The sequence below is a fragment of the Micromys minutus genome (assembly GCF_963924665.1).
Source record: "Micromys minutus genome assembly, chromosome: 5".
Lineage (NCBI taxonomy): Eukaryota > Metazoa > Chordata > Mammalia > Rodentia > Muridae > Micromys > Micromys minutus.
The window spans coordinates 76888064-76915054 of NC_137974.1; the positions used below are offsets into that span (position 1 = coordinate 76888064).

General features: G+C 45.7%; 1 protein-coding gene across 2 annotated transcripts in view; it reads left to right on the plus strand.

The window, feature by feature from the left end:
* The window catches only part of ARHGEF4 (Rho guanine nucleotide exchange factor 4), a gene marked incomplete at both ends in the record, with an annotated part of 140639 nt that overhangs the window by 101844 nt on the left and 11804 nt on the right, over positions 1-26991 (plus strand). For both annotated transcript variants that reach the window (XM_080917521.1, XM_080917522.1), the window contains one exon: positions 19187-19323. In XM_080917521.1, coding sequence (XP_080773647.1) covers positions 19187-19323 — 137 coding nt within the window. The remainder of the gene's footprint in view (positions 1-19186; positions 19324-26991) is intronic.

The following is a 26991-nucleotide window of genomic DNA, read 5'->3' on the forward strand; positions in this document are numbered from 1 at the left end:
CTCAATTTTCTTTGATATTATAACTGCTGCTGGTGGTGGTGGTAGTGGTGTGTGTGTGTGTGTGTGTGTGTGTGTGATATACACATGGATATGTACCCATGTGTGCAGAGACCAGAAAAGGATCTCTGGTGTTATGTTCTATTACTTTTTACCCAACTCTCTTGAGACAAGGTCTCTTGCTGAACTTAGGTTGGCAGATAGCACGTCCCAGCAATTCCCCAGTCTCCACCTTTCTACAGCACTGGCCTTATAGGCACATGTGCAGCCATGTCCAAAAGTCCTTAGGGGAGCTGGGATGCTAACTCGGGTCCTCACGTTTGCAGCTAGCTGTCTTAACCACTGAGCCCTCTCTCCTTCCTCTCCTTTCCTTCCTGTGTCTCTTTCATTTGTTGTTTCTGCTTTGACACCATCAAAGCCTCCAGTAGGTGACTTGTGGCATAGCTGGTGCGTGTAGCCTTGGTATTGGTCTATTCTAGACACTGGTCTTGCTTGTTCAGGGAGTAATGTGGAAAAGAGGCTGAACTGGGAGAAACAGGCACTAGGCTTGGATCCCAGACATATCTGTTACCATGACAATCTGACTAGTGGCCTCACTTTCTGCGCTTGGGCATCTCATCTATGAAATTGACGTTATAACATGGTATTAGGGGCTTGTGGCTGTGTATAATGGAGTCCATTTCATGCCTGGCATATAGATAGCAGGTAATAATCTCATGGAAGTTTTTGAGTGGAAGAAGTTTTGGTAGAAAGTTTGGTAGAACTATCTGTTTACTGTGGACAAGGAATGCTGATGGCCAGTAACCATCATGGGCCCATGATTTTTCCTGTAGAACCACCTTGCTGAGCACCCTGAGGAGCCCCTGCAGATTGCGCTCTGAGGCAAGGCTACCCTTAGATAGATGCGAGAGTATAAGTCTACCATACAGCCTTCCAGATGTTTCTCCCTGCTCTCCTAAAAGCACCTTCATTCCTGAGTTGTACTGATATGCAGCCTGCGTGCTGTAGTGTACCGGGGCTCATCTCTGCAGCTTAGCATTTGTCCCTCTTCTGTCCCCCTACCATACAGCACTGTTATGGTAATGGTGTGGACACCACACATATGTTCCTTATAAACTCTCCGAGAACATTGAAGAGTCAGAAACACAAAGGAAAAAGCATCTTTTGGGGCTAGCTGGGCAAATAGTCATCATCACCTGCCGTTAGCTGGTCCACCACAGCCCCGCTTTCTCTGTAAATACTCTGCAGACCCTGTGGGCTCCTTAGACAGTCCTTCTTTCAACTTCCTGTCTACTTATTTTTGTGTATTATAACCAACCCATTGCATCCCATCAGCTCTGTCCAGACATACATGATATAAGGTCATCTACTGGGGTATAGGCAGCCTATGAGTAGGCTACAAGTTACAAGCCACTCCCAAAGAAAAGCGACTCTTCTCCCCTGACAATCGACAATAGCCTGTAGTTTTTCAGTTAGGAGGGGACCTCAGGAGACCCTCCCCTTTCCACAGGGGACTTCTCAATTGGACCTCGCACAGGCTTTTCTTCTTAGGCAGGCAACCACAGTCGCTGTGGTTTCTGAGGGCAGCTGCCATGTCTGTTAGGACAGCATTTCACGGCTCGTCTCCCTGACCCCTTGGCTTCCCCTAAGTCTTTGAGGAAAGGTTGATATAGTTGCTTCTCGCAGTGCCTTAAATAGGAACCCCTCTTCACTGACCACTACCCACTATAACAGAATGTTTTCCCACCAAGGTAGAGAGCGGCACAAATCTGACTATACGTATAAATATCCAGAAGGCAGTTGGGCTATGTGGCTATTTAGTACAATAACATCCATACATACCTTGGGCCCAGAACTTCTCCAGCCTTAGGTTTGATGATAGATTCAGTATCAGGCATGAATTCCTATAGGGAGGACAGTTGGTTGGCACCATGAACAGTCTTGCCACCATTACTCCAGTGAACACATATTCCGTTAGGTCAGTATTGTAACTTATAGTCTCCAACACTGGGTACCAATGTCTTTCTCCCCAAGCAGCCTGCATAGCACCTTCTATCACTGTGAAAGCTAGCCATTAGGGAAGTTTCTCAAGTTCCTTATGTCCTGCAGCCAAAGGTCTATGTTGTCTTCAGCGTCAGGATCTTGCCATCTACTTGTGATGGCCGATCAATATTTTTACTTTAAACCTTTTGAATCCTCATCCCCAATTCCAGTGACTGAAGCAAATGTATTGGTTGAACAAGGCTTTGTAGCGTCTTGTTTTATTACCCATTTTTGTTCCTTTAATGCAAACAGACGATATCCAAAATGTATAATACTTTTTTGCTTAGCACCGATCTCTCTGTTCCTTAAATCTGTGGCTAAGAAGAAAGCATTTCTTCTAAACCATGTAAAGATACCTGCAGTGTGTAAAGAGAGGGTTTTTTGGGTGTGGGCAAAAAGAACGGGTAGGTGCAGCACACAGCCCTATAATTCCAGCCCTCCGGAGGCTGAGACGAGGCGGAGGGAAGAAGTGTGGGGAGGGCTCAGCTGCTGTGACCCCCTGATGACTTGAATTTGATCCTTGGGCCCCAACTGTCCTCTGACCTCCTGTGACATATGCACACCCACGTTTACTCCATTCCCATAAATGTTTATAAAGCTGTTTTTCAAAAACAAAAGAAATCTGCCTGGTACCAAAACACGGTCAAAACCCAAGGTTGGAGAATAAGCCCAAGGTGGTTACGTATTGATGCTATGTCCCTAAATGGTCACATGTTAATAGTTATCAGTGTGCGCTGCTCGTAGCCTTGGTCAGACATCTTCTTGTTGCAGTGGGGGATGGTCAATGCAGAAGTGTTTCTGTTCAGTCTGACACTGATGGAGAAAGTCTCCATGACTGGTCTGCTGAAATGGGTGTTTAGATCATTTAATCATTTTTTTTGTTAGCTCCTTGGGGTGTATACCATCCAGGATCTGCAGTTAAACTGTTGGTTATTGTCCTATTGGTAATAATGAAATTATAACTTTAAGTTTAGGAGGACAGTGAGTTGAGAGGATTCAACCCCCACCACTGGGCCACTCTTGTATGCTGAAAATGCACCACAAGTGAGACCTTCTCAGCACAGCTAGGAGTGATGGGGTAGAGTGAAAGGGGGTTCTAGGGGCTCTGAAGGTGGGGCTGACACTCAGGCCCCATAGATCACTAAGACTATTAGTGCTTAAGTCCCTTAGATCAAACAGTGTTTGTATAGAGCCCAATATTCCATTCTTTACTTTAAATCACATGAGATCACTTATAACATCTCATATAGTTTCATGGTATATAAATAGTTCTTTTGTTTGCTATTCAATGTGGGGGGTTTTTTTCTTTCATTTTTCATTCCCTTTTCTCCTCCCAAAGCCTCTAAACTCTATTGTTATTACATTAATGTGTAATGTGGTGTGTGTGTGTGTGTGTGTGTGTGTGTGTGTGTGTAGACTGTGGTTTCTGTGCTGTGTATAATGTGTGTATGTATGGTGTGGTTTCTGTGTGTGTGCTGTGTGTGTGTGTGTGGTGTGTGTGATATGTGTGTGTGTATGGTGTGGTTTCTGTGTGTGTGCTGTATGTGTGTGGTGTGTGTGTGTGTGTGTGTGGTGTGTGTGTGGTATGGTATGTTTGTGTGATATATGTGTGATATGTGTGTGTATGGTGTGGTTTCTGCATGTGATGTGGTGTGTGTGTGTGTAATATATGTGGTATGGTGTATGTGTGTATGTGTATGTGTGTGTGTGTGTATGATGTATGGTGTGGTTTCTGTGTGGTGTGTGTGTGAGAGAGATTGTATTGTGTGTGTGTGTGTGTGTGTGTGTATGTGTATGCATGTGTGGTGTATGGTGTGGTTTGTGTGTTATGTGTGGTGTGTGGGTATGTAGTGTGCTTTTTGTGTATGTATGTGTGACCCTAAATATAACCTGCTTAGTCTCTATAATGTTACTTGTTTATACATTTTCAAGGCTAACCGTTTGTTCTGACTACCTAATTTGGTTTCTCCCAGTCTCAGCATTCCTTAGTTGCCTGTAGTTCCTTGTGTAGGGGAGAGGCCTTTGGGCTTTTTCTCCCCCACTTTGGCTTGTCTGTTGTTGTCCTTGTTCAACTCATGTTTAGACAGTCCTGATGGCGAGACTTTATGATTGTACCGACATGAGACACAATCTCACAGGAAACACCCTAATCTTCTGTCTCTTACAGTCTTTCCAGCCCCTTTTCCACAACGACCCTTGAGCTTAGATACCGAAATGTTTCCTATATGTATTCATTGTGGCTGGACTCCATAACTCTGCATTTTGATTGGCTGTGGTTTTCTGCTGTAAAGAGAAATTTCCTTGATGAGGGGTGAAGACCACATTCACCTGTCAGTATAAGGAAGAGGTTCCGGATGGTTGTGAGGGATTATGATGGTTTAGTAAATTAATGGTTCTATATTCTCCTCCAGGAACCATAACTTTTACTAGAACCGAGTAGCTGGTTTTTCAGTACCAAGTATAGTTTTCCTCTTGCTGAGTGGGTCTTACGTTCAGTTCCAGTGTCGATGGCTACCACCAAGGTATGTGAGCCACTACTACGCCCTTAGGGCTTTGCTATGCTGGTCATTGATGTGTTCCATAGACATCACAGTCAAGTAGAACTGCTGGGTGCCTCCCTCCTTTGGAAAGGTCTCATGCTACATTCTGGTACCATGAAAGCTAGTCCTTAGGGAGGACACAGTCAGGCCATTTCCCAGCTCAGTCTCCGAGTTGTTTCTAAAGTAGACGGTGTCTTTGGGCTCTGCCTTCCTGCTGGGAGTTGGAAGTCAGGGTCCCTGCCTTACCTTGATTTGGGTCCAGACTTGCATCTGTTCAGACTATAAACTAGGGATTAACCCAAGAAACATACCCCAGTCACTGATAACCCAGAGCTAGTGAGCACTATTATATTCTAGTCGATGTTGGGGATGAAGCGGCAGCAAGAGGGGCTGCTGAAAAATGAACTTTTGTGTCTTTTTCCCAAATTACTAGATGATACAAAACTTCTCCTCACCAGTTACAGGGCCCACTCAGGAGACAGTAAAAGCAGACAGAGGGAAAGCAGAGAGAAAGCCATGGTGGGATAATTACACCGAAACCTACTCATTCGCCAGACGACTGGGAGCTAGAAGATAATGGAATAATAGGGTATTAAGAATTCTTTGTTCAAATAAGCTGGCATTAGAGAGCACAGCTGAACTTAAAATACTGTTGTTCTTCATCACCAACAAACACTAGAGCCTACACACTACACACTTGCATTCTTAAGGCTTTAAAACTATCGTTCAGAACATTTTCTTGCTGGAGCAGTGGTGTAGCTCAGTCTTAGAGCATTTGCTCGGCTCATGCAAAGCCCTGGGAACCACCCCTATCACCACAAATTATACTTTATTTTGAAATGTATGTTTTAACTCCAGTTAAACCATCAAGCCTGCACTATTTTATAAAAGTCTAATATGAGCATTTAATACCTTCCTGGATGGTGTGTACACTCTTCCCTTCCAACTCACAGACCACTGATGTTATAGATTTCGATGGTTTGTGTGTTTCTCTCTGTGTTTTTTGTCTGCATGTGTATATGTGCACCACTTATGTGCCTTGTACTTGAGGAAGCCAAAAGAGGACATTGGATTCCCTAGAGCTGGAATTATACATAGTTGCGGGCTGCCACGTGGGTGCTGCAAATGAAACCCAAGTCCTCTGGAAGGGTAGCCAATGTTCCTCAGTACTGAGCCATCTCTCCACCCATCAGGGAAATGTACGTTAAAGCTAGAACAAAGCTGAGCAGGGGGTGGCACACACCTTTAATTCCAACACTTGGGAGGTTGTGTCAGGTGGCTCTATGAGTGTGGGGCCAGCCTGGTCCACAGAATGAGTTCCAGGATACCCAGGGCTACACAGAGAAACCCCGTCTCAGAAAAAAAAAATCCCACAAATTCCTACTCATCCCAATCAGAATGGTGATCATTAAGAAAACAGGTAATAAGAGATGCTGTGGTGGGGGTGGTTACTCACTGTTGCTGCTGAGAGTGTCAACTAGTTCACTATGGCAATCAATGTGGAGCTTTCTGAGAAAACTAAAAATAAGACCCACCATATGTGGATGAAAGAAATAGCTCTTGCTTCAAAGGAATAAAAGATCCAGTTTATTCTGGAAGCAAATGTGAGTGAACATGGCTTGGAAACAAGTTTTTAGGGTTCTCCAAATACTGTTTCCAGTGAGGTAGCAATTACCTGAGCCTTTTGTAGTAATAGAAGAAAGAAAGCCATAAATTATGACCCTGTTCAAGTACATTAATGGGCACACCAGGTAGGCGGGTTGTAGCAGGATGGGAGCGAGCTCTGCTATAGGCCTTGGATGCTGTCAGACAGCACTCTTAGCCCACTGATTGGGAGAAACTAGGGTTTTGTTACTTTAATACATTCCAAGGGGTTTTTATTTGTTGCAAGGTGTTGAGTGAGGCACAGAGGTAAGCAAAGAATGGCTACTTTGTAATTGGGTTTTGGATCTGCTACATTCGAACCCTTCCGGATCACTGGTGTTTAAATCCGCTGGTCAGCCCTTGCAGACATCCGCTTCTCTCCAGGAATCCTTGCTCTCACATAGAACCTAGCTATACCACACCTGGCTATGTTGTGGAGGGACTCACAATTAGTGCTAGCAGTAAGATACTTGCACACCCATTTTTATTGCACTAGTTATGTTAAGAACACACAGGCATCCTTTAACAGAGGGATGGGCAAAGGAGACATGTTTTATATAATGAATTCCATTTAGCTGTAAAGAAGAATGAGATTTACATTGCTTGTAAGAAAATAGGTACAACTTGATATTGTCCTATTAAGTGAATTAAGACAGACTTGGATAAAATAAATATCACCCATTTTCTCACTTACGGGTCCGAGATTTCATACAGATATATAAAATCATGTATGTGTATGAGACATGAAAATAGGAAGAAAAGTCTATGAGAACAGAGATGATGAATGGAAGATGGAAGGGAAGGGAGCAATGGTAAGACTACTTGTGTGAAACCCACTGCTGTGACCAGGACTTAGTCCTGCTGTTGCCTGGACTCTGTTGGACCTGAGCTGCTCATTTTATCACAATTTCTTTCCTCCACATGCCCCTGTTCATTCTGTACCAAAGGTTGGGCAAAGCCGCTGCAGAATACTTGATGAAAGTAACTTACAGCTTTGGGTGGTATTTTCCATCTCTTTATAGGGTTCATATTTGCTTTTGCTAAGTAGCCGTGGCACCTGGTGGTTAGGGGACCTCTAGTTCTGTCCCAGGACTCAGAGCTAAGCAGGGTCTTCATTAACCAAATTCCCCATGATGTCCTTTAGTCCAACACAAAGCAAGATGCTTCATGCTTATCCCTGGGTGGGTTAGGAGGGGACACTCTTAGATCAAGCTCCTTTCCTTATAACTCCCTTGCTGAGTTGTTACCAGTCTGGCCAGCCCCTCAGCTACATCTCTGGCTTATAATCAGGAATCCGAACTGTCTGTTCCCCATGTGCATTGGTTAGCACATTAAGAAATAACCTCAGAGATGCATCAGCGACACACTAAGAAAGAAAAACAAGCACGTCTTCTTGGAGTGATGCGAACAAGAAGGAGTCCGGATTTAATGTCTCCAGTCACTTCTATGTGGATGTCGTGATTGCTGGCCTATCTGTTCTTGCCAGCACCCAGGTACCTGACTGTCCCCATGTCTGCCCCATCAAAGGGTTTTGCTGTAGTCACTCACACAGAAAGCATGGTATGGGGAGACAGGATACAGTAAGCTTTACCGAAATCCTTAAGACAGTTTGAAAAGACATGAAGACATTTCACAGACCTCAGCTGACCCTGCTACACTCAGACAAGCAAACAGTGCTGCAAACGGACGATATGAAGTGATACCCATGTGAAACGGATTCCAGCCTGTTAGCCATTTTCGTTATCAGAACACACATCCGCACGTGCACTCCGTGTTGGGGCCTGGAACAGTGCATAACCTAAGATTAACTATGCATCGACATGGTTTCTAAATCCCGAACGTATAAGAAGTCCAAGGCATTCCATTGTTCTCTTAAAGGCATGGTAAGCTTAGACAGTAAGATAGTGGGTTAAAGACATCATCTTAAATCATCTGGAGGAGTTACTGATAACTCTGCTGTAAGGCCCAACAAAAGTTAAGCCTTTGGTGTCAAGAAAGACTTTCATAAAATTGTGTCACTATAGCCACATAGAGTTGGCGTCCCTGCCTGAGTGTGTCCTTTGATGGTCCATTCATCTCCATGGCTTCTCGTGACGTCAAGCACACAGGCGCATGCTTTGGAGACAAAGTCTCTTGAATCCCAGGCTGACCTCAAAATCACATTTAGCTAAGGATGACCTTGAGTTTCAGATGCTCCTGCCCCTACCTCAGGTGTATTACTGGTGTGTGTCACTGAGCCCAGTCTACACAGCGCTGGGAACAGAACCTAGGGCTTCATACATCCCACCAACTGAGCTATGTCATCAGCTCTTTGAGCGCATTTAAAATTTTTATTTTATATATGTGGTTTATTTATTTTTTTATATGTGAGTACACTGTCTCTGTTTTCAGGCATACCAGAAGAAGGTATCAGATCCCATTACAGATCATCGTGAGCCTCCGGGTAGTTGCTAGGGATTGAATTCTGGACCTCTGGAGGAGCAGAGCACTCTTAACCAGAGCCTTTGCTCCAGCCCCTCAAGCACATGTTTAATGTCAGCTTTTCATGCTGTTCATAAACAGGCTTTTTGGTTTTGTTTGGTTTGGTTTGGTTTTTGTTTTAAAGACTGGATCTCACTATGCAACCCTGCCTGGCCTAGAACTTGCTATAAAAACCTCAGGCTGGCCATGAGCTACAATACTCTGAGGACATGCTCTACTTGTCAAGCCTCGGAAAGTGAACATTTAAATTATAGGCTGCCATTATCACGGGCAGAAATGTGTTCTGTGCTGGCTTCTGATTCTGTTGCCATAGTCTTGCTCGTGGTGGGCACCAGACATATGTTGCCCTTTTATCCAGCGCTAAATGCCTGGATTTCTGCTAGTCAGTTCTGGACGGTTTGTAAGAATTCTATTGTAATTTAGATGGTTTTGGAATTTGAATGTTTTGGAATTTCAAAAGAGCTATCCTTTAAGAGACTGGTAGCCTCCTACCTACCTACCTACCTACCTACACACACACACACACACACACACACACACACACACACACACACACACACGAGAGAGAGAGAGAGAGAGAGAGAGAGAGAGAGAGAGAGAAAGAGAGAGAGAGAGAGAGGGTGGGGAGAGAACATAAAAATATAAAAGGAAAGCAACTCCTGGAACTTCTTGGCTATATATATGTACATATATGTATATGCATATATATATACATATATGTGCATATGTGTATGCATGTGTGTGCATATGTATACATGTCAGGGTGTGTAGAGGTTAGAGTTCGTTCTCACCTTCTTCCTTGTTTGAAATAAGGTCTCTTGTTATTGGTTACTGAATTCAGCAGGCTAGGTGGCCCACACATTCTCTTCTCTACCTCCCATCTTGGATAGAAATGCAGGAATTATATACCTTATCACCCTTGACATGGCTGTGTGTCAAATTCAGGTCCTCATGCCTACACGGCAATCTCCTTACTCTCTGAGACATCTCCTTAGACCTTAAGAAGTTTTTTTTTTTTTTTTTTTTTTTAACCTCCATTTTTATTTTGGATGTGTTTACATTTTCTCTTCAGGTAATTTTGCTGTTTAATGCAGCGTTTAGGGTATCAATTCATTTTAAGTAAGTTTGTGTATATGTTTAGAATTGAATTTGCTGAAATTTCAGTTAACTCTCAAGGGAAAGATCTTAAACCTTAAGACATATACATTACACAAAGGAAGGATCCGTACAAAGGCAAGTGACCCAATTTGAAAACACCGACGTGTAAGCCTGCTTTTCAAAAGGTTTCCTCGGTCATGCACCTTCTTATAAACTGGGGAGCCGTATTGAATTAACCTGCCACAAAGAGCTTTATGGTAGCTTTCAAAAGTCAGACGGGAGGCTCTGTTCATTTTCTTGTCCTGAAACAGGCCAGTGGAGTGCTTCCTGTTTCAGTGTCCACTGCATAGGGCTGCAGCTCCGGCTGTACTTCTCTGTGCTTCGTCTCTGATGATTCAGTTCAGTGTCTCTGCTGGACGGCTGGAATGCAGCGGTGGACAAGGTACATGCCAGACACACAAAAGGCTTCATTATTTAAAAATGTGAATGGTTAAAGTATGTTTATTAAAAAAAAAAAACTTTTGGGCATTGCACTGCGTGCAAAGTTCTGGTTGCGCCAGTAAAACCATCTCGTTTACATCTTCTTACTCCTGGACTTTGTTACTTAGGCTGTGGGAGCTCTTCATGGTACTGGCCTTTGCCATGGGATACATGGATTGTCAGTGTGGCTGGTTGGTGTGTCTGGGGTCGTAGAATGAGCATCTCGGCCTTTTGATTTTGTATGTCATGGGAGAATTCTTGTCAGTTTGTTGGTTTTGTTAATATAATCTTCCCGTGTCGTCCAGGCTGACCCCAGATTCATTATGTTTCTGCTTTAGCCCCCTGGGGTGATGTGTGCTCCACTATCCCCTTCCCTGTGGAACTCTCAGTGGATAAACAGATAGGACTTCTAATGACTACATTTGCTAAATAGATATTTGTACACCCTGCTTCTGTGCAAGTCATTAGGATAGGGGTCAGGGGACCCAATCACAGCAAGCCAATATCCTTTCTTTCGGCTACCTGCAGTGTCACTGTGGTATAGGGGCTCTGTGAACAGTGCTGACAAGCCTAGCCTTGAACATTCATTCCACCTCGAACATTAGCTACAGATGACAGGGAGGGCCATGGACTGTCATACTCAGCACCGTGTACCCAAAGGTCAAGGTCATGATGTCATACGTGTGTATTCTGGTCTTCAGCTTTATAGTAAGTGACACACAGGAAAATTCTTACTGCGTGCAATCTCTGCTTGAATACTGGTTTCTCTTTGCTCTTGAGTCTGGGAGCCATTGCTTATGACTTATTTTATACTTCTTGAAACGATGCTTTTCACTGAACCATTTAGCAAGATTAGCCAACTAGCAAGAACTAGGGATCCTACCGTCTCTACTTCTCCAGCAGCCGGGGTTACAGACATACGCCTAGCTTTTGGGTTGATGCCGAGAATCCAGAATCAGCTCCTCATGCTTACACAGCAGCCTCTTTGCTAACTGAACCATCTCCCCAGCCACCTCTCGTCATTTCTGCAGCTCTAAGCAGAGTCCTGGCCAGAATGCTCAGTGCACACTCATTGATGGGACTTGGCATTAGGCTGAACTGCTGCAGGGCAGGAGGATAAAACCGTCTAGAAGTAACTGTCAGAATCCCTGACTGAGTAGAAAGATGACCCATCATCCTCTGAGGTCATACTGGCACTGACTATCCAGAAGCATCAGTGTCAAAACTAGGATGACCTCCTCTGACCTCTGACTGGGCAGCAATCTGCCTGGACTTAGTTACTATGTAACAACTGGACATCAGTCTGCCTGGACTTAGTTACTATGTAACAGCTGGACATCAGTCTGCCTGGACTCAGTTACTATATAACAACTGGACATCAGTCTGCCTGGACTTAGTTACTATGTAACAGCTGGACATCAGTCTGCCTGGACTTAGTTACTATGTAACAACTGGACATCAGTCTGCCTGGACTTAGTTACTATGTAACAACTGGACATCAGTCTGCCTGGACTTAGTTACTATGTAACAACTGGACATCAGTCTGCCTGGACTTAGCTACTATGTAGCAGCAGGTACTAGACAACACTAAGATGTAGAAATGGGCGGGCCTTCTGTGACAGCCTAGGCTGCACGTGCAATGCAGAACAAGCACAGTTGTATGTCCAACAGCTGATGACTTTCACATCAGTCTCTTAGAAGCAGGCAGCCATCTAATTAGTGGGCTTAGCGAGCAACAGGGTCTGAGCAGTGGTTTTGGCAAGTTTGTCCAGAAAATTGCCCTCATGAGCAATTTCTATTGAAATTGGCCTTTAAATCCCCCAGTTTCCAACGACCAAAGGTATATCCTCATCAGAAAGCCATGCGAGCAAGGGATGGTTATCCTACAGAGTTACCACAGACCCTCAGGGCCAGAGCCCCCTCTGGTTCTTTCTCATCTTATTTCTCTTCTGTCAAGCTATACTGTGAGCCTTTTATTACAGAAACTGGATTTCCCAGCTCTGGGATTTTATTTCCTTGCCCTTTCTTCTTTAGGTTCTGGAAGGTTGCATTTTTTGTTTGTTTGTTTGTTTGTTTATGTATGTATTTGAGCACTGCTGGTTTTTATTTTGTATGTGTGTGGGGTGCAGGAATGAGTATGTATGCGTAATACTTTCTGTGTAATTTACATGTATGCATGTGTTCATGTGTATATGTGTGTGCACATGGGTACATGTGTGTATGAATGCCAGAGATCAACAATGGATGTCTTCCTCTGCTGTTCCCTACTTCATTTTGCTTTTTCCATGTTCACATGTCTGCCGTGTACATGTGTGTTTATGCATGTTTATATGTGCGCCCATGCACACATGCACGTGGGAGCTCAGGGTTGGAGTCTGGAATCATTCTTATCACTTCCCTATCATTCATTGAGGCAGGATCTATCAGTCAAACACAGACTGCTGTGGCTAGTCCTGCAGGCCAGAGGCTCTGAGGATCCTCTTATGTCTACTTCCACAGTCCTGGGATTACAGGCATGCACTGACATTTCTGCCTTTTTACATGGGCTCTGGGAATCCAAACTCAGATCTTTGTTGTTGAAGAGCAAGCATTTTATGGATGAGCCATTTCCCCAGCCTCTTGTTTTCGCTTATTGGGACAAAACACTGTTTCACTGCATAGCGTAAGGCTGCCCTCAGCGTCTCCAGTGTTGGTATTACAGGTGCGCACCACCACGCTCAGCTCTCCTCTTTCTGATTTCTGCACTGCTCAATGCTGGTCTCTGATAATTGGCATTCCTCCCAACCATCTTCTTTTCCTGTTCTTCACATGGCCAATACATTGGGACTATGTCTTAGTCGCTGAATGGCAGACATTAAAGCATCTGAATACTGCTATGTTTCTTTATTTATTTACTTATGTATTTTTGAAATGGTAGAGGACCTTAATTCAGTTCCCAGAATCCATAGAAAAGTCAAGCATGGCAGTGTGTGCCTATAATTCTAGTACTGGGGCGTGAGAAACAAGGTCATCCCCGGGACTTGTTGGGCATTTATCCTAATGACAGGGTTGGTGGGAGACTCTGCTTCAAAAATGAAGTGGAGGGTGATTGGGAAGATTCTCAGAACTGTCTGTCCTCTGGCCTCCATATGCATGTGTGCGCACACACACACTCACACATGAAGTCGTACATACTCCACACATGTACGCAGTCACACCAGATATAGAGAGACTTGTAGAATAGATATTTGTGCATGTCGGATGCACACAGACCTGAAGCAAGGACCCAGGTGTGTAGCAGTCTCCTGCCCTTTCCTCTTTGGCCCAGAAAAGGAATTCCAGCTGCAGAATTTCTTTATCTAAAACGAAGTCAAACATAAAATTGCATGGCAGAGGAGTCAATGAAAATGTTCAGTGTTTTTTCCCTAAGTGTGGAGCAGGTAGTCTTGGTATGTCTATACTCTGGAACTCCTGACCCTCCGCACCAGCCAAGCATAGTTTGGGCAGGAGAAGTGTCTGAGTCTCATCACTGTTCAATGCCATGCCCAGGGGTCTGATGAGACCTATTTTGACAAGAAGGCAACAATGGCCATGAGCAAATCGCTTCATTTGTCTTGGAAGATGTGTGCACTGAAGAGACAGCGTCAAACCCAATAAAGGAAAGGGGTGGGGGTGAAGGCAGCATAGCAGGATGCAGTGTATAGAAACTGTGAATGTTTCTGGCAATGTCTTGGGGCTTGTATTCCATGAATCCCAACTGTAAACACACCCTTCAATACCCCCCTGTGGGAGAACATTGGACACTGGGTTTTGTTGTTGTCCCTGTTTGAAACAGGGTTCACTATGGAAACAAGGATGGCTTTGAACTTCTGACCTTCCTGCCTCTGCTTACTGACTGCTGGCGTCACAGGCATGTGCCACTATACACAGTTTATGCTATGCTGGACATTGAACCCAGGGCTTCATGTATGCTAAGCAATCTAACAACTGTAAAGGAGGAGAGAGGGAGGTAAAGGGGGGGGGAGGAAGAAAGGAGGGAAGGAAGCAAAAGCACAGGTATAAAGGAAGGAAAAGAAAGAGGACAGCAGGGGACTTTTAAGAAGTTACCTGGTTGTATGACTTTCTGCCTCTGGAGAGGGTCCAGAGGTAGCCACACTCCCAGCCCCTCTAGTCCTGGCACTAAGGAAGCTATAAGAGTGGTTGGGAGTTCAAGGCCAGCCTGGCCCATTTAGAGAGACCCAGCCATGAAGGAGAATAAAATCATGTCATTTACATAAAAATAATTGGGGCCATAGAGCATTGTGTCACAGAAAGTAACAGACTCGGAAAGATGAGGAAAAAGAGGCATGAAAGGAAGAGAAAGAAGCAGAGAGAGAGGTAGAGCATGTATGACTGTGGATACTCTGTGAAGGGGTAATAGGAGTAAAGCATCCTATGGACTTTAGGAGAAGTGAAACGGAAGCAGGAGAGATAGCAAGGAAGCTACCAACTTCACTGTGCTGCACCACTGTGGGCTCTGGAATACTAGGCTGAAGGTTGGCACTGGCTGTGCGAGACAAAAGATCACAATCACAACATGCAGCAGAGAGCAAAAGCTGTTCCAATTCTTGGCACGCTGGGTCTGTCTGACCTGAAATTCCCAGGTGTCAAAAGTCTTGCTTCATTCACTACTGAAGTGTGATACTCCCCATTGATGCGTGTTTGTGTGTGTGTGTGTGTACACGTTCGCAACCATGTGCATGTGCACAAATGTACTCCCACGTGTGTGCACAGGAATATATAGGACAGAGGACAACTTCAGGTGTTGCTCCTCGGAAGCTTCTACATGCGTTTTAAAAAGTGATTTAATTTTAGTCCTGGGGGAGGGACTGTCGTATGGTGTGTTTATGAGTGCAGATTCCCACAGAGCCAGAGGCATTAGAACCTTCAGGATTACAGGCAATTGTTAATGTTTGAGGGGGGCACCAGGAGCCAAACTCGGATCTTCTGCAAGAGCAATATGTGCTCTTAATCACGGGTCAATCTCTCCGGCTTAGAAACAGGCTCTCACCGACCTGGAGCTTATTAGTTAATCTGTGCTGGTTTTGAGTAGTTATTTCATGGGGGGTGGGGATTATCAGCCTATCCCATTTGTCTTCCAAGTAAAAAACACAGAAATCTGATATTAACAAGCTGTAAGCCTAAACTGGGCAGGTCTGAACGTATTATAACCTGGCTAAGCTGTTGATAATCAGTTAACTGTCCCATTACTTGCCACCTGAACCTGGTTCTGTTGGATGTGTGTCCTCAGGGTGCTTTTCTCTTGGCCACATCCTCATGATTCACCCTCCTCGTGACCCATGCTGCCCCATGGTGACTGCCAGCGTCTCTCTCCCCCTCTTCCTCTTTGTGGTCCCTACCTGAGCTTTCTCCCCTTCTCAATCCAAAGTTCCGCCTTCCTCTCTCCCCCTGCCCAGTTAAAGACTCCAGCCTTTTATTAACCAATCAGAGATGATTGGAGAGCATCCTCTCAGCTCATTGATCAATACAATGCCCATGTCCAGACTCTAGCCGAATCTTGGGGCACAGGATTCAGCATCTAAATACGCAGCACACAAGGCCATCCCTGACACTGGCTGACTAGCAAGCCCTGGGGATCCTCCTGTCTCCACCTCCCCAACTTGGGGATCACAGGTGTGCACCCTTGCGCCTAGCTCCTTATGAGGATGCTGGAATCAAACTCAGGGTATCACACTTGTGCAGTAGGCGCCTCACCAACTAGGTGGTTTCCCCAGTCCCTGGAGCCGCTTTGTGAACTTGTTCCATGTCACAAGGTTGAGACTTAGTCCCCCAGGTTCTTCCCACATGGCCTTGGGGCTCTAGGCAGACAGTTGTATCAGTAAGAGAGGTCATGGACAGTATAGTTGAAGCAAGGGTGGCATTTAACCGGTTTAAGTTCAGTTCGGTGTGATGAATGGTTTTCGGGGTTTCAGAACCACCACTATTCCGTATCTCCAAAACATTCTCCTCTCTTCAGATGTGAAGCTGGAGCCCCAGGGATGCTGCCAGAGTTAAGAGCACTTGCTACCTGTGCAGAGGAACTGAGTCCTCCTCAAGCACCTCCCAACTACCTGTAACTCTCGCTCTGGAGGAGCTGATGCTCCAAACCTCTGAGGGCTCCAGCGCTCAAACACACACATGCCCACCCCACCCCACACACATATCTTGGTGACCACTGTGCAACACTGCTCTATTTTCTCATCTCTAACTCCCTGGTAGCCTCTTCTTTATTTTGTGCTGTGAGGAGTTTGCCTGTCTAGATACCGTGTCAAGTAAAACCATTCAGTTATGGATTCCTCTGTGTATTACTGATCTCACTTATCACAGGGTCTCAAGGTTCATTTCTTATTCAGGCTGCGCTGTCTACGTGCTCATTTCCCATGCCCGGCCCTCTGCGGTGTGTAGCTGAGTTGTTTCCCCTTCGGGGCTATCAGGAATAATGCTGTTGTAGACCTTGGTATACAAGTGTCCATCAGACTCTGATTCCATGGCTTGAGGGCATATACCTAGGAGGTGTGTAAGTCGGCATTTTCTAGAGAAATGGAATGGGCAGAATGACTAAAGGAATTCATTCACGTGGCATATGCAGTATGGCCAGTTTAGCAACATAGTTGTCTCACATCTGAGAGGTCAAGGACCCAGGAGTTTCTCAGCCCAGGAGGCAAAGGGCTTCAACAGTTTCCATCTGTCACGGAGACCTGGGGCGTTCCTGGAGAGGCCCAGGGAAAGTTGGCCGGATAATTAACTCATTTAGGACAATGGAACAAAACGAAAACTGACAAATCATCTGCCACGCCCCTTTAGACTCCGCCCACGCTGGTTGGTGTTTTTTTTCACACCAGTTAAGGAAATTCTCCAATGGAGGCTTGCCACTCAGGTGATTGATTCTAAGTTGTGGAAAGTTGACATTTGAAACCAACCATAACAGAGGGTGTACATTAGATGGATTGTATGTGAGCTGTGTGTTGTGTTGTGTGTGGTATATGTGTTTGTGTGGGTGTATACATGTGCAGACGAGGCCAGAGGTTGATGTCAAATGTCCTTCTCAGTCAGTCTCTTATTGTTTTTGAGACAGAGTCTCTCTCTCTGAGCCTGGAGATCCACTTAGCCAGGGATCCACTTAACCAGGGATCCACTTAGCCAGAGATCCACTTGTCTCTGCCTCCCAGGCAGTGGGATTATAAGTGTGTGCTTCCATACCTGGCTTCCTTTATTTTACATGATTCCTGAGGGTCAAACTCAGGTCCACATGCCTGTACAGGAAGCAATCCAGTTACTGAGGTATTTCCTCAGCTCCTGTGTATTTTCTAAAGCACTGAACCATTCCAGCTCCACATCATCCCCAACCCTTTTCCTCTTATTATCATGGCTGCTTTTATAACAACATAAGAATGTGATGTGGGAGAGGTTGTTGCGACTTGACTCTCTTTTCTCTAGTCATCAGTGATGTGGATCCTTTCTTTTAAGGTTAATTCCTTTTTAAGAGCAGGGAGCAGTGCAGTGTCCATATTGGCCAGAAGAGGGCGGTAGATCCTCTGCATGCTAGAATTTCATGTCATTGTGAGCTACTCAACATAGATGCTGGGAACCAAGAGACAGCTAGCTCTTAACCAAATCCAACAAAAGTGCAGAATAGAAATCAACACGTAGAATCACAACCAATCAAAATACAGAGTTATACAGCTCAGACCCAATCGCTACATCTACAAAACACTCCTGCACCCAAGTCAGAGGAAGCACTGCAGAAGAGGGGACAGAAAGACTAAAAGGGGCAGAGGATCAGGGCATTTGCTCTGAGATTGTGTTTCCTAGTAAGGTCAGAAGCTACACCCATAAAGTCTCGCCACCATGGCTGCCTAAGCATGAGCTGAACAATGGACTTGCCAAACCGGACAGGTAAAGGCTGTGAGGCCTCAGCCTTGGAACCAAGAACTACAGGCAACCAAGGAAAGCAGGGAGAGTAGAGGTGGTCTGCCCCAGGGAAGAGAACACCAATTGGTTGTCCAGTTCTAGTCAGCTCTGCAGGCATACATACAAGTAACATTGTAGGGACTCCACAGGTTATACTTAGTGGTTTTTTATGTATTTATATACATATATGTGTGTATGTATATATGTGTATATATAGTTATGTATAGAGGTATATATATGTATATTATATATAGTTATTTTATATATATACATCATCTATGCATGCAATAACAATTAGTGAAAAAGAGTCATGAATTTGAAGGAAAGCAGGGAGGAGTATATAGGGGATGTTGGAGAGAGACAAAGGAAGGGAGCCGTGTATTATATTATAATCCCAAAAATTATATTAAATTATATTAAAACTATATTAAATTATCTCAAAAACATTTTTTGCTTCAGAAATCACACACACACACACACACACACACACACACACACATGCTCATTACCAATGGCACACCTGTAGAGGTCAGAGGGCTTTTTTCCTCCTTTTATTATATGGGTCCCAGGGATTGAATTTGAGTTGTCAGGATTAGTAGCAAGCTCCTTAACTGGATACGCTATTTCAAAGGCTCCCCCAAAGATTAGCCTCTCCTCTTAGGTCTTCTACAACCCTTTATACACATTGGTAAATGGCTTTTAACTGAACTCAGCTAGAGAGTTCATAGATGATATGTCCCAGCCAACCCTGGTGTCTCCTTGTCTAGCAGGTTGTTTCGGCCCAGGGCTAGGTGACTTGCAATAGTGCAGTCAGTTGACTAGAATGTTCCATCTACCAGGCAGGGATGGCTTAACTAGCCCCTGACCTGCTCTTCCTCCCCAAAAGCAATGCTTCTTCTATAGTCCCCCGGTTTCTTTGTCACATGTCACCTCTCAAGCTGACCTTCTGTGCCTGCTGCTGTGTCTCCTTCCAGTGATGCCCGACGGAACTCTGGACACTGTGTGCGCAGAGGAAACAGGCAGCGAGGAGGACCTGTATGAAGAGCTCCACAACTCTGGCCACCACTACAGCCACCCTAGAGGAGGTGGAGAGCAACTGGCCATCAACGAGGTAGTGTGAAGAAGGCTCAGCCAGCGGCAGGCTCATGTGAGCCAGATGTGGAGTTGTGTTCAAAGCGCATGGCATAGCTGGGGGGTGCTCACAGGACCCAAAGGATAACCTTTGGCTGTTACCCTATTGTGAGGCGTTTATATAGCACCATGTGTTTAAAGCAGAGCTTCCCTGGGTGGATCTAGGAGCAGGGCAATGCCAGGCTGTAGTTCTAATGAAGAGAGGCTTGGACGAGGAGCCCAGGACTTCCCTGTTACTGTATTTCAAGAGTCAAATTCTGGGTAGGCGGTGCACAAAGAAAGGGAAAACTGATAAGTTGGTCTCCCTCCTGCAGACTCAGAGGACTTGCTGTTGCCATGACAACCGTGGGCCACTTACAGGTTTTGCTATTTCCTGGCTAAGCAGACAAAATTAGTGAGAGATTTCATCTGGGCAGAACCAATTCGAGTTACAACTTCTCCTTGTAATTTTTAATTGACACATATTTGTATATGCTTTATTTATAGTATAACATTTCAGCAAATGTATAGAGTATGTAATAATTCGATCATGGTAATGCGCATATCCATTACCTCAAAAATTATGATTTATTTATGTTGGAACATTCAGAACCTCATCCATATTGTACAGATTGTTCACACTGTAGAGGACCATATGTGCTCGCGTGTGTGGAGGCCACACTGTAGCCTTAGACATTGCTCCATGGTCACTGTGTGTCCACTTTGGTTTTTTTTGGGTTTTTGGGTTTTTTTTTTTTTTTTTTTTTTTTTTTTGAGACAAGGTTTCTCAGTGGTCTGGGGGTATTCAAGTTGGCTAGGCTGACTGGCCAGCTATTCCCAGGGATCTGTAACTGCTTCCTCAGTCCTGGGACTGTACATAACAAACCATTACAGCTGGCTGGCCTGCCTTCCTTCCCTTCCTTCCTTCTCTTCCCTTCCTTCCTTCCTTGGGTTTTTCAAGACAGAATTTCTCTGTGTGGCCCTGGCTGTTCCGGAATTCACTCTGTAGCTTGGCCTCTCAAACTCAAAGATTCTCCTGCCTCTGTCTCCAGAAGGATGAGATTAAAAATCATGTGCCATCACCACGGGACACCACGTCTGGCTTTTTACATGAGTACTGGGGTTTTGAACTCAGATCCTCATGTTTGCAAAGCAAGTACTATTACCCACTGTCCTGTCTCCCTGGGCCTTTGGAGCAATTCTTAATTAAATGCACCAGGGCCATCCCACTGTGCTACAATGATCTAGAGGCTACTGTTCGTCCTATGCCCCTCGCCCCTCCATCTCCCTCCCCCCCCTGTAACCCTCCCTCTCCAGCAATTAACTAGCATTTCTTAAGACAGAATTTTTGAAGCTTTCACTCTCTAAGTAGCCACACAGATTCCATTTCTCACCCGGGAGATGGTGGGACATTAACAGTGAGCTTGTTGTCCTGCCCAAGTGTGAGCTCCTGTAACGGTGTTTCTGCTTCAGCAAAACAAAGGTCTGGCTGTGGTACTGAAGAGTTTTCATCAGGAGATGACACACAGTTGGTTCTGATATCTGTGAGTGCATGAGGAACAGCCCTGTCAATGGGGGAGGGGACAAAGGCACAGTTCCACTGTCACCCTCAGCAGCCTGGGGGGGTCCCCTAATCATTTTAGGGACCTTGGCTTAGGTCCAACTGGCTCCAGCGTAGCATTTCAGGCCTAGCCAGTTTGAAGCAGAGTCCAGGAATATTTGAATAAGGAGGAGAGATGGTCAGGAAGAAAAATAGGAATAACTGATTGTAGACATGTCCTCCTCGAGGGAAACCTGCCATTGATGGCTTAGCTGTATACATTATTTTGGTGGTCCTCTGAAGTACATTATTTATTGTATGTATATGAGTACACCATTACTATCTCCAGACACACCATAAGAGGGCATCAGATCCCATTACAGATGGCTGTGAGCCACCAAGTGGTTGCTGGGAATTGAACTCAGGACCTCTGGGAGAGCAGTCAGTGCTCTTAACCTCTGAGCCAGAGGTCCAACCCTTGAATAATCTCTTAAAGGGTTACTAAGAAACCTTTTCTCCTCTATCTTTTTTTTCCTCCCTTTTTTGATAAGGGGATTTAGTGGCTCTGTAGTTACGCTGATGGGATTATAATCCGATAAGGTAAAATTGGAAGCCGATATGGTTGCCGTAAGGTTATGAACAAACGTATCCCTTCTGAGTAAATGCAGTGTCTGGTAAGATTCCTAGAAAATTACAGGTTTGTACCTGAGAAGAGAGCAAGGCTGCAGGTGGTGGTTAATTGGGATGGAAATGTAGCTTCCCTGAGGATGGGAAGCTTCAAGCAGATTCCTGGGGGAGGGGCCCACCTTCCTGCTCACATCCCCTAACCTTACCTTCTTCCTCTCCTGCCTTAGACCTCTGTCTTAGTCAGGGTTTCTATTCCTGCACAAAACATCATGACTAAGAAGAAAGTTGGGGAGGATAGGGTTTATTCAGCTTACACTTTCATATCGCTGTTCATCACCAAAGGAAGTCAGGACTGGAACTCAAGCAGGTCAGGAAGCAGGAGCTGATGCAGAGGCCATGGAGGGATGTTACTTACTGGCTTGCTTCCCCTGGCTTGCTCAGCCTGCTTTCTTACAGAACCCAGGTCTACCAGCCCAGGGATGGCACCACCCACAATGGGCTGGGCCCTCCCCCCTTGATCACTAGTTGAGAAAATGCCTTACAGCTGGATCTCATGGAGGCATTTTCTCAAGGGAGGTTCCTTTCTGTAGGATAACTCCAGCTTGTGTCAAGTTGACACACAACCAGCCAGTACAACCTCTCTGAAAGCAGTATAGAGTGCGGTACCTTCTTTATACATAAAACTAAGTAGTGAAGTTCCTGGCCTCTTCTCAGAGGCCCAGATCTAGAGGGTATTTTTTTTTCCTTTGGAATACTTTTTCATTACTGTGGCCTTGAATGGAAGGAAGGCTTATTCGTGCTGTGGGGTCAGAAGATATAGTCCACAGTGGTGTGGACAGCATGGTGGCTGAGTAGCATCCTTCATCCTGGTACAGCATGGTGGCTGAGTAGCATCCTTCATCCTGGTACAGCATGGTGGCTGAGTAGCATCCTTCATCCTGGTACAGCATGGTGGCTGAGTAGCATCCTTCATCCTGGCACAGCATAGTGACTGAGTAGCATCCTTCATCCTGGCTGAGTAGCATCCCTCATCCTGGCTGAGTAGCATCACTCATGACACCAACCAAGAAACAGAGGGCCTGGGCTGGAATCAGGGCCCAGCTAATCTCTTGAAAGTCCACCCCTAATGACCTACCCCTGAAAACCATGTCTCTCACCTGAGGCTTCCAAAACTTCCCTAAATAATTGTCAGTGGCCAAGGACACAAGCCTATGAATGGTGTTGGGAGGAGATTTCACATGCAAACCACTTCCGTTTTTATCCTATTTTATGTTGTTTGTTTTGGTTTTGTGATACTGAAGGCCAAAGCCCTGGTCTTGCTCATGGGAGGCACCCCTGTGCCACTAAGCTGCACCCCAGTTCTCCAATAATAATTTAAAAGAGCCATGCACCAAGGCTTGATGCAGAGCTTAAGAGATGACCCAGTTGGTCACATATTTCTCTTACAAAACGAGGCCCTGCATTTGATACACAGAAACCATGTGAAGAGACTGAGCACTCTGAGCTCGTAAGCTCAGTGCTGGGGCTGCAGGGACAGGAACATACCTGAGGCTCGCTGGCGGGCCAGCCTAGTCTACTTGGTATGCCAGTTAGGGACTTCATCTCAAAAAACAAAACAAAACAAAAAACCGCAAAGGGTAGAAAGCTCTTAAGAAACACACTGAAGGTTGTTCTCTAATCTGTATACACACACACACACACACACACACACACACACACTGCTCCCTCACTAACACATACATTTGCATATATTCACATACACTGTAAAGGTGCTTCTTCATTAACACATATATATGCATATATTCACACACACACACACACACACACACACACACACACACACACACACACACCAACAATGCCTAATGTAAAATCTGTGAAATGTAGAGAAAGAACATGCAAATAACTTTAAAATTCCCATTAAAGAAGTAAATCTGTGTTTATGTATGGGGAAGGGATCTTGGGGAATAGAACCTAGGGCCTTGGGAATAGGAAGCACATGTCATGCCATAAACATTATCCTCCCAGCCCCCAATCTTTCTAACTGACCCTCTTGAACTCTGTTGGATCATGCGCATCTTCTTTGTAAACAGAATCCAGAGATGACGGACAAGCTCTGCTTTAGAGAACTAGACTATCTTCCTCGCCTTGGGCCCAGAGTCAAGATGGGGAGGATAGAGTGAATAACTAAACATTGATTTCCTTCACTGGGATACAGGGTGACCAGGAAACTCCATGGGGACAGACTAGAAACATGGCCATAACTTGCTGTGGCCAGTTCTGAGTAAATCTCAATAATTACGGCCATAGTGGAAGACCCAGACAGTCTGGGAAGACATAGTGAAAGGCCAGATCTCAGGGACCCTTATGGGCGGGCTCCTTGACTGTCCTGACATGCCGCATGGCTAGAGTTCTTGTGTTCAGTCCTAGACAAGGATTTCATGCACAGATCCTCTGGCTAAGGAAACCCCAGAGCCAGGGCTACCACGTAAGAAGTAGAAGTTTAAAGAGAGGTATTCAGTGAGGCAGTGTTGAGCACATGTAGAGGGCTCTAGAACCAGCAGAGATGGTGTTCATATACAAAAGACCTTTGACGATAGCACACATCCTGAGTTCTGTAAGCACCGACTGCAGTCCTTATGGTAGTTTATGTCTTTGTTGGCTCAGGGTCTTTCAGGGGACAGCCATCATGGGAGGGATCCTTTTTCTCGGGGTGCAGTGAGCTGTGAAGGGAAGAGGAAGCTTCCTTACTCATGTTTACCCTCCACAGAGCTCACCTCAGTGGAGCCACCAGGACCTCAGATCTTAACATAGAAAAGGCAAGAAGTGGCTCTCTAAATGGGACAGGAGGAAGGGCAGGCCAGGCATGAAGCCTGTCCCCAGATTCCAGGGACAGAGCGCAGGCTAGTCAGCCCATCTAATAGTGAGTCTGGGGATATGGGTGACTTCTCTGGGCTCTGATTTTTAACTGCAGAGTCGGGAAAGATTGAGTGCTTTCTGGCCTTGCAGAAGGAAGCCATCAAGTAGACTCTTGTCAGGAGTTCATCAAACACACAGGTGATTGCTGATGGTAGGAGACCTCCTTCACCTTCCTCCAAGAGCCTCTTCCCACCCATTGGGCATTGTCTGTGGCCTGTACTGGCTCAGCAGGAAGCTTTGCTGGGGATTCACACGAACCTTATCCCTGGAGATGATTGGACCAGGAGGCGTCAGGGGAAAAGCCCATCATCCTCAGTGACGTTTGGCCTACCCGATCATCACTCATCCACTTGTGTCTTGTTCTAGATTGTAAACGTTCTAGATTCACTCACGTTCATGCCTCCACTAGGGGGGAAAGGGCTTGTCAATTTATTTAAAACTTTAAAAAGAATTTTAATGATGTCTGGGTGATAATTTTTGTGTCTGTGTGAAGGTACATATACATGAGGGCAGGCAGGTACCTGCAAAGGTCCAATAAGGACACTGGAGTTCCTGGAATAGCAGCTAGAGGTGTTATAAGGCATTGAAGGGGGATGCTGGTAACCTCACATGGGTTAGAACAGTAAGCATTCATAACTACTGAGACTCCTCCTCAGCCCCTAGACTTCTTGGGATTTTAGCAGAAGGGGGACCCGAACCCTCTAGCCAAGAGAGTGATAGATAATGTGGACCGGAGAGGCAGTTTGCATTGTGGGTACCAGAGGAGTGTCTGCTGTGTATTACTTACTCACACATGTGTGCATGGCTAGTGTAGTATATGTTGAATGTATGTATCATACATGGACTGTGCACTTGTATGTCAGGCAGTGTGCCCACTCTAACAAGCAGGTGTGTGGAAGGCACAGTTCTTCCTGCAGAGAGCTGACTATGCAAAAGTGGGCCGGGTGTGTGATGCCTGTCTCTCTGGGCACCCCAAGGACCGTGAGGAGGTGTGGTTCTTGTTCTTTTTCTATTCCTTGCACATCCTTGTCCCTGGTTACCTTAGGACTGCCCAACTGCTGCAGTATGAATCAGCAAATGAAGCAGCTAATTGTCCTCAGTTCCTGCAAGCATCTGTCTTCTACAGCATCTGTCCTGTATAGAGCTTTCTCCAGATGCCCATGGCTCAGGCCTGAGCATGCCTTTGCTTCCTATCCTGCCCAGCCATTGGCTGTAATGCCTGATACCTGGCCAGAGTCCATCCTCAGCATAAGGATTTATTTTCCCTGACTGGCAAAAGTAGGAAGTGTTTATGCGTGGATCTCTAGATATCTCTCTCTTTCCACAACTACCCAGCCTCATCTCCATTAGGATACAGTTCTATTGGTGTGTGCAATGATCTAAGGAGAGGTAGGTGGGAGACCTAAGGTGCAAGTGCCTTCCCACATCTGCATGGCTGCCATATCCTCTGGGCCAGGCCATGGCTCAATTCCTCCTGGCTCTAGCTGCTCCCCACACAGATGGGAACATTGGGATGCCATGGTTCCCTTTGTCACAAGCACACATAGCTGCTGGGATCCTTCAACTCTAGGGTGGATGAAGAGTGCACACAGGCTCTGTGTCCTGCTGCCCAGTGCCTACATTAGAAGGCAGACAGACACTAGAGAAAAGCCAGAGACCTTGCCCTCCAGACTTTGAGTGCCAACAAGAGTGCTGTCAACGGCCAGATCTGCAAAGCAGTGGGATGCGGAGTTGTCCCAGAACGCTGGGTCTCCCAAGGTGCTCTGAGCCTCTCCCCCTGGCACTTTGTGGCACATGTAAGAGTACTGTAGGACCCAAGGCCAGCCCACTATGGAGTCAGCTGTTCTCTAGCTCCAAGTGTCTTTGGCTTCCCAGGACTCCTATGGTGGTAGACATACTGGGCCTGGCCTGGTTCTCATAGTCCCAGCCTGAAGGAGGAGTCCAATACCCGCTGGTGCCTCATTGTCTTGTGGTCACCCTTGTTGAATAATCAACTGCCTCAGGAGTTCCCCGAAACAGAAAAGAAGCATCTCTAAGTCCCTTCAGACCACTGCTGCCCCATGAGCCCAGACTAAAACTCTAGATGGCGACCATACTTGTAAGGCAGCTTCTCCTCCTCTTTCTAGTATTACCCTAAACTATAGAACTTGGGGCTCAGCCTCACCCACCTCAGACGTCCCAGTCTCCCTTTGGCTTTCCTGTTTGTCTTGCCAACTTGACGCACCAGCCTAGGGGCCACTCCTCTGGAGGGTCAGTCAAGCTTTTTTATTTTTTAATTTATTATTATTATTAATTTTCATTGTATGGGTTCATGCAACCCACAGAGAAGAGCTGTTGTTGCTGTTGTCCCAGTCATAACCTGAACTCTTGGAGTTCAAAAGAACTAGGAGTCCCTGGGCAGAGTGGTATTCTCAACCCAGCCCAAACGCAAGGGCCTTTTGTCCCATTTCATGTTCCAGATGAATCTGTTCCTATCATGAGGTGAAGCTCCTGCCCACAGCCGGGCCTGGGCCTTTTTGGATCTGGAATATCAGTTAGCAGAGTGTGGCTGAGTGACCTTACCCTAGATCTGAGGCAAGCAAA